The following is a 17,716-nucleotide window of genomic DNA, read 5'->3' on the forward strand; positions in this document are numbered from 1 at the left end:
TTAAGATTTTTGAAAGACTGCTACTGCCAACGTTTTAATTCAAGCATCAGATATTTTTCTGCCAAATCTCTGTTTTCTTAGGGTGGATTTTTTTCATTATAAAACCTTTTACCACCTAAACGTCTCTAAAAAACAAGCATGATTCCAATCCCTCATTAGAATCAGTTCAGTTCATCAGTATGTTGTGATTTATTTTGCGGTGAACAAGTACTCAGTGAAGGGGCAGCAGGTCGGCCTGCACTTTGGCCCCAGGTCATGGGTTCGGTTCCCGGCCTGGGGCCTTTCTGTGTGGAGTTTGCATGTTCTCCCTGTGCCTGTGTGGGTTTCCTCCCACCATCCAAAGACATCATGTTAGGGTTAACTGGTGACTCTAAATTGTCTGTAGGTCTGAGTGTGAGTGGTTGTTGGTCTCTGTCTGCCTCTGTGTGTTGGCCCTGTGATGGACTGGTGACCTATCTAGGTTGTTCCCCTCACCCAGTGTGAGGGGGGATTGGCTACGGCACCCTCTGCAACCTGGAAACAGATGAAGTGGTAGAAGATGAGTGAATGAAAAAAGTACTCAATGAAGATCAAGATAAAACAACCAATAACCCATCTGTGACACTGAGTTGTCCTCGCGTAATTGGCAATAAAAGGCCTTTATTATATTGTAGCTACAGATTTCCTGCGTATACTGTATGGCAAAAGTATTTAAAGTGTAATTCCTTTTGATCCCTCCATAACATTGTCCGTATATCTAAAACCACCTCTTTGTTCTTACTTTACAAGCTAAAGCTTTATGTTTTCCACTTTATACCTACAGCACAAGGTGATTTACTGATCATACAAATAGCATAGTTCAGAGGCAGACTTCCTAAGTCTTGACGTCTGCATCTGCTTCCTAAGAACTAAGTCCTATCCATTTTTAGTAACCCCATACAGCAGTCTGTGTTTGGCATAGTGTTGTGTAAAGCTGCCCACTGGTGCGATATGGAGAGAATGACAGTGTGCGTAATCCTCTGTCCCTTATTTCTTGTGTAACAGGCCTGTTGGTTTTCAGCAGTGGCTGGCAGGCTGACTGGCTGACTGGCTTAATGGCTGTTTTTAGTCTGACTGATGCAGGTAACTCCCACTGGAGGCGCCTGCATCTCTCTTTCTCTGGGGAAAGCGTCGCAAACATGACTGCTTGATGCAACGATTGCTTTTTTCTCTGTTGCTCTCTCCTCTTCCTCTGAGGTAGCAGCACCACATTAAATGCAGTGCAGAGTGGAGCTTTGTGCTTTGTAAATTTAAAAAGGAGTTAATGTCGTCTTACAACAGTTGCTGAACATTTATAGTAAAGTCAATTCTTTTATTTTTAATTTTATCTTGCAAAAATCCTTTAGGGACATTTTCATGTAGACCACACTATTAATAATATCAGCTACAGTGATTCAAAGACTCCCACCATGAATTAGATTTGCCAACAGTTAAATGCAAGATGCAGAAAGCTCCAGCAGACCCAGTTCAACATTGTCAACAGTGTCTCAGATGTGAAACTGCTGGCATCACTAAGTAAACACTGCTACTAATGCTGGAGCTTATTATCCCATATTTTTTATGTTGGCCCAATTTATCAATAAAATATATCACACATCCCTGTTTACTATGTTAAGTGTATATTTTCTGAAAAGTTTAAAAAGTTTAAAGTACTATACATAAAGTCCCCAAAAAATGCAGACACATACTGTATTCCCTGCCGGTTGTTGTCTCCACGCAGACTGCTAAAGCCAAGCTGGCAGCCTGCGCTTTACCCTGCAGTTTGGCTTAATATCAGTCCCAGAGTCCCAGTATAACCATTAGTAATTGATTATTGGTGTATGATATTAAATGAAACAGCAGAAACTGCAGACACTTGGCACGCTGCCGTGTGCGTCAGAGGCCCAGCGTATAAAAGCCCAGACTACATGATAGTCTTATCTCTCCAACTTCTGAAAACCTTTACAGCCATTGTTAAGATTTCATTTGGTACAACGCGATGCTTCGAGGTATAATGCTAACATCAGCATGCTAAGATAACCAGGGCTAAATCTGTTAGTTTCTTTTTGAATGCCAACATACTGGAGCCATCGTAATTGTGGCATAATGAGGGTGCTAAATTGAAAGAAAGAGAATTATATATATATATATATATATATATATATATATATATAAATATATGTTCAGCCTCAGGTTACATTTATGTTTATATCACAAACATCAAGGCAGTTCCTTCAAATGGTAGCTTGCACAGAGAATTTCAATAATGTTGTGATGTCTTGAGAAAAGGGAGGAAAAACAACCCCCGAAGACAAACCCTGTTTCTCGCTCCACAATTTGTTATTATGAATACCCCAGTGACAATATGTAGCCCATTACCAGACAGGTTGTCAGCCTAACATTCATCTCAGCGTAGGTTCTGCCTGCTTCCAGATGCCGACCTGCTAAACCCACTACTGTCTAAACACAGTAACTGGTGCAGATCAGGTTGTGCCCATGAGCTTTATTGCAAACAGACGGGTTGAGGAATGCTGCTTGTTTATCGACAGGATGCTGTGATCTGGTTTTCTTAAGACCACCTGCCTCAGAGGGCAAAATGAACCAAAAGGACTGGTTGAATGTCGTACATGATTTGAATTTTTTTTTTACCTCCCTCATTTAGCTGCGTTTATATTGTAATTCACTTCTTTGTGCTGCTATTCATTTCGTATTTTGAATTTCATGTGCATATCATCTATGTAGGTGTTGCTTTCCTTCACTCTTCATAGTTCGCAGCAAACACGTGAGACCACATTTGACATCATTTTCAGTAGCTGCTTTCATGAAATAGTCTTTTACCTCTGGAGACATGTTTTGTGTGCTATATAGACATCGGTAGAATTACTGGATGTCTGCAAGTCAGGTTGTTAGGTGCAGAGATTGGAACTAACAAATATAGTAACAGAGATAATGAAACGATTTTCTAAATTTTTTTTTGTGGAAAACATCTGTCAACAGCTGAGGAAAAAGAACTTTTTCTTGAGAACTCAACATTTCCCACACAACCACCCACCCTTGCACAAAAACACATACCATTGCACACACACTTCCATTTCTGCTGTGCTGTGTAGCTTGATTGGAAGGGGGGGGGGGGGGGGGGGGGGTAACTATACCAGCAGATTGTCTCTGTAGAACTATTGGATGAATGTTAAAAGAGTGGATCCTGGCCAGTTTCCTGTGCTGTGGTTACTCTGCAAAGAATATATGTCATAACAAACCGTTCATTGTGGTGTTGATCTTTCAGTTGTCTCTTTTTTAATGAGTGTATTAGTGATAATACACCACAGACACAGATAGACATACTAACCAGAGGCACACTTGTTTTTGTACCAATCTTCTCATTAGAAAGTGTTTATAATTAATCAGAATTTCCAAGGCAGGGTGGCTTCTCCTGCATGATGGGCATTTTCTGCAGAGTACAGCCCAGAGCCTGTCTTTCTCCCTTTTTCTTGTTCAGTGTGTGCCTCGATTTCTGAAAGCTTCCCCGCTCTCTCTCTCTCTCTCTCTCTCTCTCTCTCTCTCAGTCAGCTCTTATTATCCCAATCCATCTCCTGCCGTGACTTTACATCACAATTTACCACTTATCTTCCCTCTGCTGCCCTCCCTCTCATTATTTGCTCTGCCTTTTCTACTCTCCTTGACATGCATCTCTCTTCAGATGCTGTCTTGTTTTGCTCAGTATTAGTTTAGAGTTTTTCCACTGGGCAGGTTAACAGGCTAGCATGATTTCATCAATGTGAATCAGTCAGCTCCGATAAGACGTGACCCAGATGGGATCTCGGGCTCTTTTTATACAGCTATCCATCACAGCCACATAGCCACATGAGCACTCGCTCTCTCTCACGGTAATGCCTGTCAGCCTGTGGATGAAAGAAATGTGGCATATAGCTTCATTGGACTCAGTAAAATAAAAGACAACATATCTCATTCTCATCTAGTAGTCCCAGTTCCTGTGTGGCGATTCTTTTTTTTTTTAGCAATTAAATTCTGGGCAGAAGTTTCAGGGGACACACACACACACACACACACACTCATGATAATCATAGTGATTATAATAGTCAATAATGATTTTATGGTGACATCATTGAATTTTCAAATGCCCATGATACACCCACAATAGTTAAAGTAAAAGGGAAATGTCCCTGTTTGATTTATTGCCAAGAACTGAATGGAAAGATTAATCCCACGTCATTTTTTTAAAGGCTCAGACCAGTTCTTTGAATTAACATACATGCCAGTGGGGCTAGATCTTTTCAAAGCTGAGAGAATCTGTTCACTAATTACACATCATTTCATGTTGGTTTCATTAGAATAACTAAGGTCAAGTGCCAAACTATTTCTTTCTCAGAGGTAGTACTATTTTGTTTTGTTTTATCATATGTTTTAGAGTTTTGGAATAATTTGATCAAGCCAGGCCAGCTATTATTCCCTATTTCCCTTCCATATTTATATTTTCTTTTAGACGTACAATTTTGCAGTAACATCTAAGAGCATTCCATACAGTCCGTCTCAAAAGAAGCTCTTTGTAAGTTTTGCTACATACTGTAGTCAGTGTTAGCATTAAACGCTGTTTACTTACCAGTCTTGGCAGAACATTCAGTCGTCATTGTCTTTGTTTTACAAAAGCTGGTAATACAGCCTCTGGGCAGCACAACTTCTGAGGGGTACACTGAAAAATAGTAAGCAAGCTAACTTTACTGCAAATTTAGAAGTGTTGAAGAAGTGGAAGCAAAAAGGAGAAATGCTTTTCATCACTGCCAACAGCCACGAGTAAAGGGATGGAATTCGATTTTAAGCTAACTTCTCCTACACTGGCAAGTAAACAACTGACAACAACAAACTACTAAAACACTAATGCTACGCAGCAGCATCAAAACTTCCAAATAGCTCCTTTAAAGACAGAAATAATTATTCTACAGCTGTATTATTAACTGGAAGCAGCATGTTTGTGTGAAGCTGACTGAACTTAAAACTCAGTAGAAACTCCAATTCTGCTGTTTTCCCTTCTTTCTTTAGTACACTAATCAAACTGGAACTAAGAGATACTTTTGCTTGTTTAATTATTTTGACTTTTCATGACACTGTCTTGTTTTTCTATATGGTTGTGTATAGTGAATAATATGTGTAATTCAAAGAAAACGAAAAAAAAAAAGGTTGATATTCTCATATAATTACCACAGGCTGTGGTTGTCTCTTAACACTAGTTGTGATTTTGTTCAGTAAACCAGAAGTTACTTACGGTGGTAACACCTTTTAGGGTTGTTTTCTTACAACCTTTACTGTAATGTTTCTCTCGTGACCTTGTTTGAATTTCTGAGTCACGATCATCAACAAGTACTTCATTGTCAATCTATATGCTTTTAGTTTTCTGTGAAATCACACAGAGAAGTTTCAACACTCAATACAGTGTACTGTACACAACAACAGTATGAGGGGGTTGAAAGTGGTTTTTCCCCAAAGGTTACTTTGTTTGCAGTTGAGTTTCTTTACAGCCTAATGTGTGTGTGTATTTTTTTGGCATGTGTGTTTTTACTTTAGAGCAGTGTGTGAACCACCTCACACCAACAACAACTGCCTGTTTGAGCCCACACAATCTTTCTGTAGTGGAGCCATCAGGAGATTTCTATGGAAGCCCTCCCATCCTGCCTGTGTGTGTGTGTGTGTGTGTGTGTGTGTGTGTGTATGTGTGTGCTTGTGCATGCGTATATGTGTGAGCAGGCAGCGAGGAAGAGTCGAAAGCAGATCTGTTGCCCTGTTATGTTCTCATATCTCCTCTTGATAACTCTTACAGGATGTGTTCCTCAGATTTTGCCTGGAGGTAAAGACAGGTTGGGAAGGAAGGCACAGAGCAAAACCAAGTAACCAAGCAAATGAGTAGGCAATGGAAATTCAAACAGACATGCTGCATTCATACACAGAGTGCTGGTGTAATACTCCTTCAGGCATGTGTTGATGGTCAACCAAAATCCCCTTTGCTTCTCCGATTGGAGGTTTTTAAGTAAAATGAAACTGTCTTGGTTGAAAGTAAATGTATGTAATTTAGACGATTCTTAAAATGATTTGTAGCGGGTTTTGATATCAGTATTAGTGGTTATTGACGATGCTCCATGAGAAGCTAAAAAGTTTGAGATGATTTTTTTTTTTTTCCCCTTCTGGCAGCCAGCTGGTGTGGTGAGTATGGGACACAGACATCTCACATAAATCTTGCTGTGTGAAATGACGGCTGTTTGTGATAGATTTTCCCAGCTCTAATTAATGTAAATTCAGGAAGAGAGAGTCAGCCAGCAAAATGAGACTCTTGGCTGTTGTCTTGTTAATGTAATGCTGCTGTCTTGGGCACGAACACAGGACCACTGGTGTATACATGATCGGTTTGAAATGTACGGTCTGTGTACGGTCGATAAAAGAGCACATTGGCAACTCATGCCGGATCAAATGCATTACCCGATGTCATATTCATGTGTGAGTATGTGTAACTAACCACAAAGCCTCCTCATCGCAATGAACTGAAAAATAAAATGGTTATATCTGAACGTGTGACAGTGTGAAAGACTGGCAGCCAGCTTTGGGGTCGCCAGTCGAATTGACTGATTTAGGTTCAGCTGCAGAGGTTGATCCGGGCTGCAGATGGATGAAGGGAGAGCGCAGAGCAAGATGGGGGAGACAGCCGGGAGAGTTGAGAGAAGAGTGGACGGTCGGGGCATGGAGTGAAAAGAGATGGCCGAGTTTTGATTTAGATTTAAATCGAACACAATTAGCACGAGTGCCTTTTCTATCTTTTCCTGCTATTACACCAACAGGTTGCTGTTGCACATTTGCTCCTGGTCTGTTTGTGCTTCAACTTGCTTGGGCCCATACTTCCCCCGTCTGCCTTTGATTTCAATGCAAGAGGAAGTGTAGGAGGGAAGTGGTTTTAGTAGCTATTTGCATGGATTGGATCAAAAAACAATGAAACACCTTCGATCAAGAGCGGTGTGTTTTTGTCCATGGAGCATGAATGTCCAAGTGTCCTTAAATGGATCTCCTTCTGCTGAGAATGAGCGTGATCCTGTTACATAAGCACATTTTGATTATCCTTACATTTACTCCAAGAGTTCAGGACGAAGATTTGGATTTAGGGTTTTTAGTTAGATGAAGGTTAAGGCTGGGCTTGGAGAATTTGTGTATGAACGAGTAAACCCCCCCCAGTCCTGGAGAAGAAGAGTTTATGCCATTGTTTGTGAAATTTAAGGCAATTAAGATCCGTGTAATGATAGTTAAGTCTGTGCTGCGTAGTGACAGCATCTCAGTGCGTGTGGGTGTGTGCGTGTGAGAGAAGAATACTGCTTTGCTCCACTGGGGAGGGGGGGAGGCTCCATGGGCCGGAGCACCCAGGGGTTAACGAGCGGTGTGAGAAAAACAGGCTGAGTTTGAGAGGGAGGGGGAGGGAAGCATTCACACACACACACACACAAACTATACACATGCAAACACACAAAGTCCCAGGGGAAGCTGAAGATGGTTGAGCCCAAGAGAGCAGACAGCTCTTAAACTGAGATAAATCATAGGTATCAGTGCATCTTTATCCACTGACCTAAACTGATTCATTTAGTCCGCGGTCAGCATTTTATTGCTATTATTAAGGATAAACAACTTGATTTTTGTTGGTCCTGCACACTTAATATATGACACTCATGGTCGTTTTTTTTTTTTTTTTTGCTTTTTTTTTTCATTTAGTTTCATCGACAAAGAAAATACTAATCAGTATTAATTCAGATGTTAGAACAGTCAAAGTAACAGCTTACAGGTGCAAACCAAGTATACTAAAAACCAACCAGCTTTAACAGGTACATGTGTCCAGCATATTTAAATAATTCCCTGTACTTATGTTGAAGTGTAGTACTCTGTAGTCTACTTTATAGAGATGAGGCCTGTCCCCTTCCCCTCCAGAAGGGTCCTGTAATCTCACTGGCATGGACTGTTCAATAAAATGTAACATGACAGTATTGACCCAAACACCTGCCACTTCCTACACACACATACACACACATACCCAGTGGACCCTCTTCTATCCAAAAGCTCTTCTCACACAAATAGAGTAGGCAGGCAGGATCCCCTCTCAGCCTATTTATTGAAGGGGGGTTGAGAAGGGACAGACAGTGTGGACCCCTCTATTGTTCTCGCTGGGTTTAAGAGATGGGGGTGTATGGATGGAACTACGGATAGGATGGGAATTGGAGACCCCAACAATGGCAAAAGGCCCCCCACTGCTCTTCTTACTTATGAGCATGACCTGCACTGACAGAGCAGGGACAGATTCCAACAAGAGGGAAAACTATAACATAACTATTAACAGTCCGGAATGAACTTCAAGTGGCTGTTGGCAAAACCTTGTCCTTGATTAGACTGAAAGCGGAGTCGGCCTGGAGTCACAGTCGAGCTAAAGGACAGCTAAAAATGTCAAAATAGAGACAACCTGTTGGACCATAGATTGATTATGTATGATGCTCAACGGGCTTCACACTTTCACACTTCACACAGGTATTTACGTCATCGATCGGTCGATATCTGTGTGTGTGGAGTCAACAGTAATGAAGAAGAAAATCATTCATCAACCACAAAGTTTGTAAAAGCTTTTATTTAAAAAAAATGAAAGAAGTTCCGCAGATGTTTGTCACCCTAAAAATGTCCCACATCTCTAGTGTGTGTGTTTGCCTGTAGGTGCGTGTGTGTGTGTGTATCCAGCTGTGCCTTATCCCTCTCTCTCTCTTCATCGAGGAGCTTACAGCAGACCTCTTTGTCTGCCGGTTTAGAGCAGGGTGGGAGGTGAAGAGCAGTTTGTTCATAATGGATTATTGATTGGTCCGAGAATACACTGGATCTGTCCTATGTAGGCGTGTGTGTTGGGTGTGTTTTGTGTGTGTGTGTGCGTTTAGGACTCCATACCATCCCTTCTGTCATGCTCTGAGCACTGAATGTCTCCACTTTATGGGCAACTGTACAGAGGATAGCAAGGGTTTTTGTGAAGTGCTCTCTGTATGTTATGCTCTGTGAAGCAGCATATGTGTGTTTGTGTATGTATGTGTGTGTGTGTGTGTGTGTGTGTGTGTGTGTGTGTGAGCAGCTCCCTGTATGGGCCATTAAGCTTTCAATGCTGCCTGTATGAAACAGTGTTAAAAGCCCACAGTGTGCTCATGTAGACTTTGAAAAGATGTGTGTGGACAACATTAAAAGCCCCTTCTGTTTTGCTTCATGATTCCTCAGTTCCCCTGCATGTGTGTGTGTAGTCTGTGGATTTAAACAGAGGGTCCACTCTTTATTTTTCCCCCACTGTGTATTTCTTTTTCTTAACCTCAAATGCTCGTCTCTGTGCTGCTGTGTGGGAGAGAAACAGATCCCATCAGGGCTGAAGGATGTCCCACACGAGAACGGCCTACATTTATTATCAGTGATAAGGTGACAGTGTGAGTGAGTCAGTGTGTTATGAAAGCCAATCTCCACACCCTTGGGTGCAGGAGATTTGTGTCATGGCTGCCTCTGAGATGATTGCTTAGACGAAGGCGCTTCCTGGCCTGATGACAGTGTTTTCTCTCACATAAGACCAAAACAGTAAAGCCTAACAGAGACTGATGCAAAGGTTCTGCCAAACCTTTGTACGAGTCTCTGTTAAACGCAAACCAAAATAGGCCTATCTCTCTTTTGTAACCACGCTTCCAAGCTATTGCACCAAATGTGCTCTGCAAGCTGAATCTGTGGCCTCTAGATGGGGCAGTTGAGCAGACTGGAATAAACACTGACATTGAAAAAATCACTCAGATCAGCAGGTTTGAAGCTGGAATGTAGCTCACTTATAAACGTGTTGAGAGTTTCGCTTAGCATGACCTCTGAAATAACATGTGATATACTGAGCTGGTCTAGCAAGTGTACTATTTGGTAGTGCTTGTGTTTATGATTATATGATAGTATCAGCCAATCGCAAATCCTGCCATCTGTAAGCAGGTCCACTGCAGGGTGACATGCTTACTTATGATAGTTTTTTGCATGATTCCCTCCAGATGTGAACCTCAGGAGTCTCAGAAACAGAAATAGCTTCACTGCTCTGCAAAGGTTGTGCATGGATGGGAAAATAAGAGCGGATTTCCTCCCCTTGCCGGACCACAACTGCGATAGTTCAGCATTCAGAAAGCAGAACAGCGGAGGTTAAGTGTTCAAGGAAGGAGGGGGGAGAAAAAAAAAGAACAGTTTTCTCAGTGTTTGACACAGCAGTCATTATCAGCTGAGTGTAGGCCTCCACTTGCTTCCAGTGACTCACGGAAGGGCAGTTTGAGTGCCCATTAATGGCGTGTCTGATATCAGAGCAGCAGCGTTCCCATGCTGGGTTAGACTAGCCTAAGTATTTACAGAGGAAACTCTAAAAGAGAAAACGGTGCTTCCATTTGAATATAGCATTTAAAACCAAAAACACAAATTTCAATCCCGGTTTCAACAACTCAAGCAACTCTTGACATATTAATCCTTGTGTGTGTGTGTGTGTGTGTGTGTCTGGAGGATGTCAGTGACAATTAAGGTAGAAGCTCGTTTGTTCAGGAAAATATCATATTCACGGATTGTGCCATTTTGGCTTTTAATACAGCTTTGATGGCTCCTTCCTCTTTTGATGACTTCAGTGATTGGTAATCTTGTATGTCTCTCCTGGACAGATTCTCCCTCCTTAAGCCAATTTGTCCCCCCCCCCCCCCCGTTGGCCTGTGTGCCGAGGAGCCTGCATTGTTTCCCTTCTGGTGGCTAATCTCATTACATTAAAATTTGCACATGTGACTGTCTGGTGGATGACAGGCTTACTGTTGAATAGTCTCAACTCCCCACTGGCCCTCCTGACCCCCCCCAATCAGCAAGACAATTTAATAGGAAATAAGATAATTATCCTCTGTTTTAACGCCAGAACTGGAAGAAACTACCAAGATATAATGAGTAATATTAGGATATGGAGACAGCAGATGGAACAGATGGAGGGGAAAACTACGGTGATCGGATGAATGGAGTTGGGTGGCTTTGTCTCCCTTATGCTGCCGATATATATCCATCATCACCTGATTCTCTATCGTGTCGTGTGTCGATTGTTATCCGTTCATGCTTCTTTTTCCTCAGTTAGTGGCTCTTAAACTTATAGGTTGATGATATATTTCTCTGTCACTGATTCATTTGGTCAGGTCTGTATTATGCCTATCAAACGCTATCGCTGAGTACCAATAATAAACACTACACATAACTTGACTTAATACAGTGTCATAACATTGAAATGAAAAGTAAAACTGAAAACTGTACAGTCCTAGGCTGTTTACTATGCCTGCACAGGTACACAAGTCACAAGGAATGCAGTTTCTCCTGCTGTAGGCTGACTAGTTGCATTCATTTAAAAAGAGCTATTTCTTGATTTTTACCATCACTACAGCCAGCATTAGCATTAAAAGCTATTTATTTACCAGTGTAAAAGAAATGCAAGTTTGTCAGTTTGACCTGTCAATGGCCAACATCCTGCAATCTCTGAAGATTTAAAACTGCTCGGAGGACTTATTACAACCTTATTACAACAAAGACAATTGAAGGTCACTTCCTCGAAAGAAACTGTGCAGAATAAAGAAAACTGACTAATAGGACCTTTAAAAAAGAGGGTTGACATCCACATTCAGCCAGTGAACTTTGATTAATGCGGACGTAAGCGTGCTAAAATGTCAACACTTGTTGACGCTTCATAGAGAGGAGATCCCCAAAATGGTAGCAATTCCTCCCGAGCGAAACTTGAGCGTTAGTACCAAATTCCACAGCAGGTCACCCATACTTTTTAGGTACTTCACCAGAGTCATTATGATTCATGCTAAGACACATGAATTGGGGTGAAATCTTCTGTGGCAATCCATCCAGTAGTTGTAGAGACACTCCAGGCAACATTTTGTCATCCTCTGCTGTCTACGTAGCCATATCCCTAAGCATGGTTAAAAAGCAGGAGTGTAAAAACGTAAAAGAATTTTCTAAATCTAAGCAGTTTTAAAGGTAACGGCAGCCACAACTGCCCTCCTGCCAATTGTAAACCCTAGCTTACCAAGCACTCCAGGAGAAAACATGGCAAGCTATTGAGGCTGTGCTGATTTCAATTGCATAAATCGTTCTAGATAGATAGGTGGCTCTGGCACAGAGTAGTCATTTTCAGTGCAAGAGTTTAAGACATATGATTGTTCTTGTGCTAACTTCCCTCCTCCACCACCTTATCCTCTTATGATTATGATCAATTATCCACTTATAATTAGAGCCTGGCAGTAACTCAGCTTAAGGGCTGTGGCACTTTATATAATAGCCTGTAATAATGCTGTCGCTCACATTTCATGTAGTCCACACTTTAAGGCTCTAGCATCTGCTGAAATTAATACTCCAGCTTCCCGTGGAAATTTCTTTTCGTGTTTCAAAGTTTTGATCCTTATCTGAAAAGAATTGAGGGGCTGATTCCAATATTGCCCCCCCCCCCCAAAAAAAAAAAAAAAAAAAGGCCACAAGGAATGTAGTTTCTCCCGCTGTAATATCTAATACATTTTTTTAATTGAGCTGACAGTGTGAAAGATACAAGGTGTGATTACCTTTCAGTCATTTAGTCACTGAGAATATTAGGACTTAGAGGCCATAACTGTGAGATTTATTTAAAGCCTATGATCATTTTGACATATGTCAAACAAAAAACTATTAGTACATAATTACAGCCAATTTTACTGACAACTCACAGAAAACTTGCAAACGATGTAAATTTACCACCAACTGAAGGATCTGCGTGCAGTATGAAATAAGTAAACTGTGCTTAAGTCTTTGTCTCTTTCTCTTTCTGTTTGACTCTCTCCCCGACCCTATTCAACTCCCATTTGAGAAATAGAACAAAGCAAACTGTCTGAAGAGCCACTTCCTGTTGTGTACTTAAGATCCCTGTCATGTGATCGTGTCAGTTGAGGCGGGTGCATGAGGCCAGTGTGGGGAGTGAATATGGTGGCACTGCTGATCTTGCTGATGTGAACGTGACACCCCCCCCCCCACCCCCCCCACCCCGCAACATATACACACTCACACACCCACACACACACAAACACAACCATCACCATCGTGATTGTGTAAAGTGTCGACTCAGCCAGTGTGGCGTCAAAGCCCCCAAGCCCTGCACAACTCGTGCACAACCACAACTCACGCACATACACGTTCATGGTGGTGCACAATGCAAGCCAAAGAGTGGACTTTATATATGAAAATAGTCGTGGGACTATCAGCAAAATGGGGTTTGATATAACTGACTATGTTGGGATCATTGCTTTTTCAATATCTCCCGCTTTGCATTCGTAAATTTAAAAGAATATTCTCACTTTTTCACTCCAAATTGTTTGCGGGTTAGCCTTTGCTGTCTTCCTAAAAGCACAAATTCTTATTTACTTATTTCATTTCTGTTGAAGGTTTGTCTCACAATGATTGCCCACCTGAGCTCCTGCTTCACTTAGCTTTCAATCTACTGCTAAATTAGCAGACAAACACATGCAGACCTACTTTATGAGGCGCACAGTCTACCAACAAATTCTACCTAAGCCAGCTATTTATGCAAATAGAAGTTGGTTGTGGCCAAAAAGGATTTTTTTTTTTATTAATTTATTTATTTTTTTTAACTGGAGCATCACTAACATATTCCTTGGGTGTGTTCTCATGCTTCTCCCCTCCCCTCCCTTATCTGTCTCCCATCTCTCTCTTTTGTTTTCATTCTCAGGTGAATGATAGACGAGAATGAAGAATGAAGGAGAGAAGCCAGTGAGATGAAGTTTAATGGATGAGCTACACTGACATGGAAACCTGTGAAACTATCCATCACTGACATAATGTTGACTGGCTATTGAGGGAGGACCTTGCACGTTAAACACCTCGCCTTCTTCTTCATCCTATAAAACACATTTTGCTACATGCATCTAAGTAAATGTTAAACCAGGTGCCATCTGCATGCAGAGGTTCAGTCGTTGACTCACTGACAGTGCTGGATGAAGATGGATAGATGGTTTGGTGTCCAGTAACTGAAGAGTGCTAAATGAGCTGCTCTGTCAGCAGCTGGATTTCTGGATGACTGAAGACCAATAGTATTTTTACTAACTGCGAAAAGCACACTAGCCACCTCTAGATGTGCAATTGCAGATAGCAATAGTTTCAAATTGAAATTTGACTTTGTGAAAGGCCAGATAGACAGGGAGGTCTGTTTGTACCATGAATCCCAGAGACAACGTGGAGGTGATGAAGACCCAAGCAGGGGGTCAGAAGGAGAAGCTGGTTAGAGAGAAAGCAAACCCTGGAAATGAGACTGAGGGTGAGGATGACAAAATCCCTGGGACTTTTCACTGCAACGTCTGTGGACGAAGCTTCCCATTCCTCAGTTCCTTGTCGCAGCACATGCGACGCCACACAGGCGCACGTCCTTACAAATGCCCCTACTGTGACCACAGGGCCTCTCAGAAGGGCAACCTGAAAGTTCACATCCGTAGCCATAAATTAGGCACGCTCTCTAGCCATCACGCAAACGAGGATGAAGAAGTTGGGGCTGAGGAAGAGGAGATGAGTGTTTCAGAAGGTCTTGATGGAGGTACAAGTCCAACCAAGAGCAGCTCTGCCTGTAACAGAATGATCAATGGAGATAGTGGTGAGGAGAATCGAAGGAAACTGCCCGCAAGGAGCATGAAAAGAGAGAAGTCTATCACAGACCAGCGGCCTTACTGTTGTCGTCTTTGTGGCTATGAGGCCCAGCGCGAAGACCAGCTCCTCAGTCACATTGAAAAGGTCCACATCACAGCTGACGCAGAAGAAGAGACAGCTGTTAAGGAAGAGGCAGTGACAGAAGCTGATGTCCTCCAACCCCAGAGTGATGGGACCTTCCCCTGTGAGACCTGTGGCCAGGTCTTCACCCAAGCCTGGTTTCTTAAGTCACACATGAAGAAGCACGCAGGGATCCTGGACCACTGCTGTCGTATTTGTGGACGACGGTTCCGTGAAGCTTGGTTTCTCAAATCTCACATGAAAACACACAACACCAAATCCAAGTCCCGGTCAAAAGCAGATGTAGTCGACCATCCGGCCACCATAAATGATGTAGCCCAAGATCCTGATGTTGCAACTAGCTCTATTACATCTGCCTATCAAATGTGTTGCAAATGTGGGAATCTGTTTCACAGCAAGGAGAGTCTGAGAGCCCATGATAAAGTTCACAGTCTCAGCTATGGAAGGAAATCCCCGAGCCAATGCAGACCCACTGATGATGAGGACTCACCTGCTGCTAAGAGGCGCCTTCTTGACTACTTGAACCTTCAGCATGTTGACGAAAAGACGCCGGAGGAAGAAGCGGAAGCTGACAAGTTTTTGGGTCAAAGAATCCCAGAGCTAGATCCAGTTTGCAGCTACCAGGCCTGGCAATTAGCCACTAAAGGAAGAGTTGTGGAGCCAGTGGAGCCTAGTTACAAAGCTTCCTATGGGGGAGGAAGTATGGGGGAGGAGGCCCTTGCTGAAGCTGCTGTAGTTTTTGAGAAGGAAAGCAGTCGTTTTGTCCTGCAAGGTGAAGAGAAACGCAGCTCGGGCAGACGTAGCAGCTCTGGGTTAGGAAGTCATGCCTCCTCTGGAGACCGGACACCAGAGAGCCTAAGCGACTCAGAGTACCGGCCCTCATCTCGCCAAGACAGACGACGGCCATCCCAGTCACAGGCCTCATCCAAGTCGAATGAATGCTTTGAGTGTGGGAAGATATTTCGAAGTCGTCATCAGATGATTGTCCACCAGCGGGTCCACAGGAAAGACGGAGGCAGGACATCTATAGGAGACAAGGAAAGGCCTACAAGGGATGACCGATGGGGCTCCACCAGTGATCCAGAGTCAGGCTCCCCCAGCCGGCCCTGCACTCCGGGATATGGAGACTCTCCGCCTGCCTCTACCCTTGGCGATCAGGCCTCGGAGATGGGAACTGCAAACTCTGGAGAGCTGCCAGGTTAGTCAGTGACACTTTATGTCGCACTTATAGTGATAATTCATAATCCATGGCATAAAGCAATGATTTTAAAGAACAAACCTTAAAAATGTAAACTTTTTTAATTGTTTCAATCATTCTATCAAACATACTACAAAAATTTCAAAGGTTAAACTGCTATAATTCTAATTTACTTTTCTTTTTTTTTTTTTTTTACACTTTTGCACACCATAGCTCTGATGTTTGCCTTGTTTTTGTTGCTCATCTTGGTGGCAATGGCCTTTTACATTTAGATACTGATTTAACCTTTCAGTGTAAAACAGTAGGAGAAAATATAGCTGCCTTACAAGTGAATGAGTGTTATAAGCATAACTACACATTGTGGGATTTTTTTGGTGACAGAAATCACTGCCCTTTTCAAGCCTCCCACACCAGGCCTCTGGCTCTGTCACTCTGTAGTAAGCATCTGTTGATAAAATGTGTGTCAGCTCACTCGGCACTGTATGCAGTAGGAACTGGAGCCACCATGTGGCAAAATGTCAAAATTACATCTGAATCATATTCTTTTATAGAGCACAGTACGCAAATACTATCAAATGTGGCCAATAAACCCAGACAGCTACTGAAAACACAGTTTACAACAGTCCAATCGTTTTGTATCACAGAGCAATAAAGCTAACGGTTAAGTGAAACTTTGTGCCTTTCAGTGGCATGTCAGAAGAGCAGAGGGCATTTTTGAAATGCCGATCATTTTTTCACCTCCACATCCAATAAACACAGCAGAGAGAGAGAGAGAGAGAGAGGAAAAAAAAAGAACGAAAAGAAACCGACCCATGCAAGGGCAAACATCCATAATCACAGCTGAAATATGCTAAAGGAATGATTCCTGTATATATAGCACTTGACATCTCTGGCTTTTGTCTTTTACCTTTCAAACACACCAAAATACCATTTGCACAAGTCGGTAGTGGACAGTGGAGGGCAAGGAATCAGTGATAGTTTCCATTCCTCTCTATTACTGCAGACATTCAAAAATAGCAGCAACATTTCTTCAGGCTTGATCGAGCTGTGTGCTATTTCAGGTTCTTCCTGTCTCAGGAAACTCCCCTCACCCTCTTATCTGTGTGTGAATATGTTTTTTCTCTCTCTCGCTCCTTTGTCTGTCTTTACCATGGAAATCTGTCCATGTGTTTAATTCAATTGTTCACAGTTGCCATGTATTGCATGGCAACTGGTTATTTCATACAAGCAAAACAACAACAACAACAAAAAAAACAATAATAAAATGTAAATAATAATAAAATAACACTCCTGTACTGAAATAAGTTAAAGTGTGTTTAGTTGCTATTATAGATGTAGATGTACTGTAAAGAACTCAGTCTCTCCAAAACCCTGGACATCCTGCTGTCTGAGGGGAAAGAATTACATTTTAGGTACAAGATCTTTTCACATGTTGTAGATCACATTGAAAATCTGCAACATTTAAAGACATATTGGATTATGGAATGATAATTTGATGGCATTCATATTTGTGATGCAACCATCTCATACGAACGTTTGTAAGATTTCAGCATTCACCAAACTAAGATTCTTGACCTCTGTCGCCACACCCTTCCTTTTTCCTTTTACCTTTTCAATTGACTCTTTTGTAATCTCTGAGGTAACCTCCTGTGACCACTGTCGCTCATC

At 42.2% G+C, this 17,716-nt stretch overlaps 1 protein-coding gene across 3 annotated transcripts in view; it reads left to right on the top strand.

Moving 5' to 3' along the window:
• Positions 1-17,716, top strand: part of LOC115045232 (zinc finger protein 516) — a 46,481-nt gene that overhangs the window by 13,410 nt on the left and 15,355 nt on the right. For all 3 annotated transcript variants that reach the window (XM_029504819.1, XM_029504817.1, XM_029504818.1), the window contains exon 2: positions 13,802-16,048. In XM_029504819.1, the coding sequence (XP_029360679.1) occupies positions 14,287-16,048 (1,762 nt within the window). In that variant the 5' untranslated portion in view covers positions 13,802-14,286. The remainder of the gene's footprint in view (positions 1-13,801; positions 16,049-17,716) is intronic.

Source organism: Echeneis naucrates, chromosome 6 (genome assembly GCF_900963305.1).
Source record: "Echeneis naucrates chromosome 6, fEcheNa1.1, whole genome shotgun sequence".
Lineage (NCBI taxonomy): Eukaryota > Metazoa > Chordata > Actinopteri > Carangiformes > Echeneidae > Echeneis > Echeneis naucrates.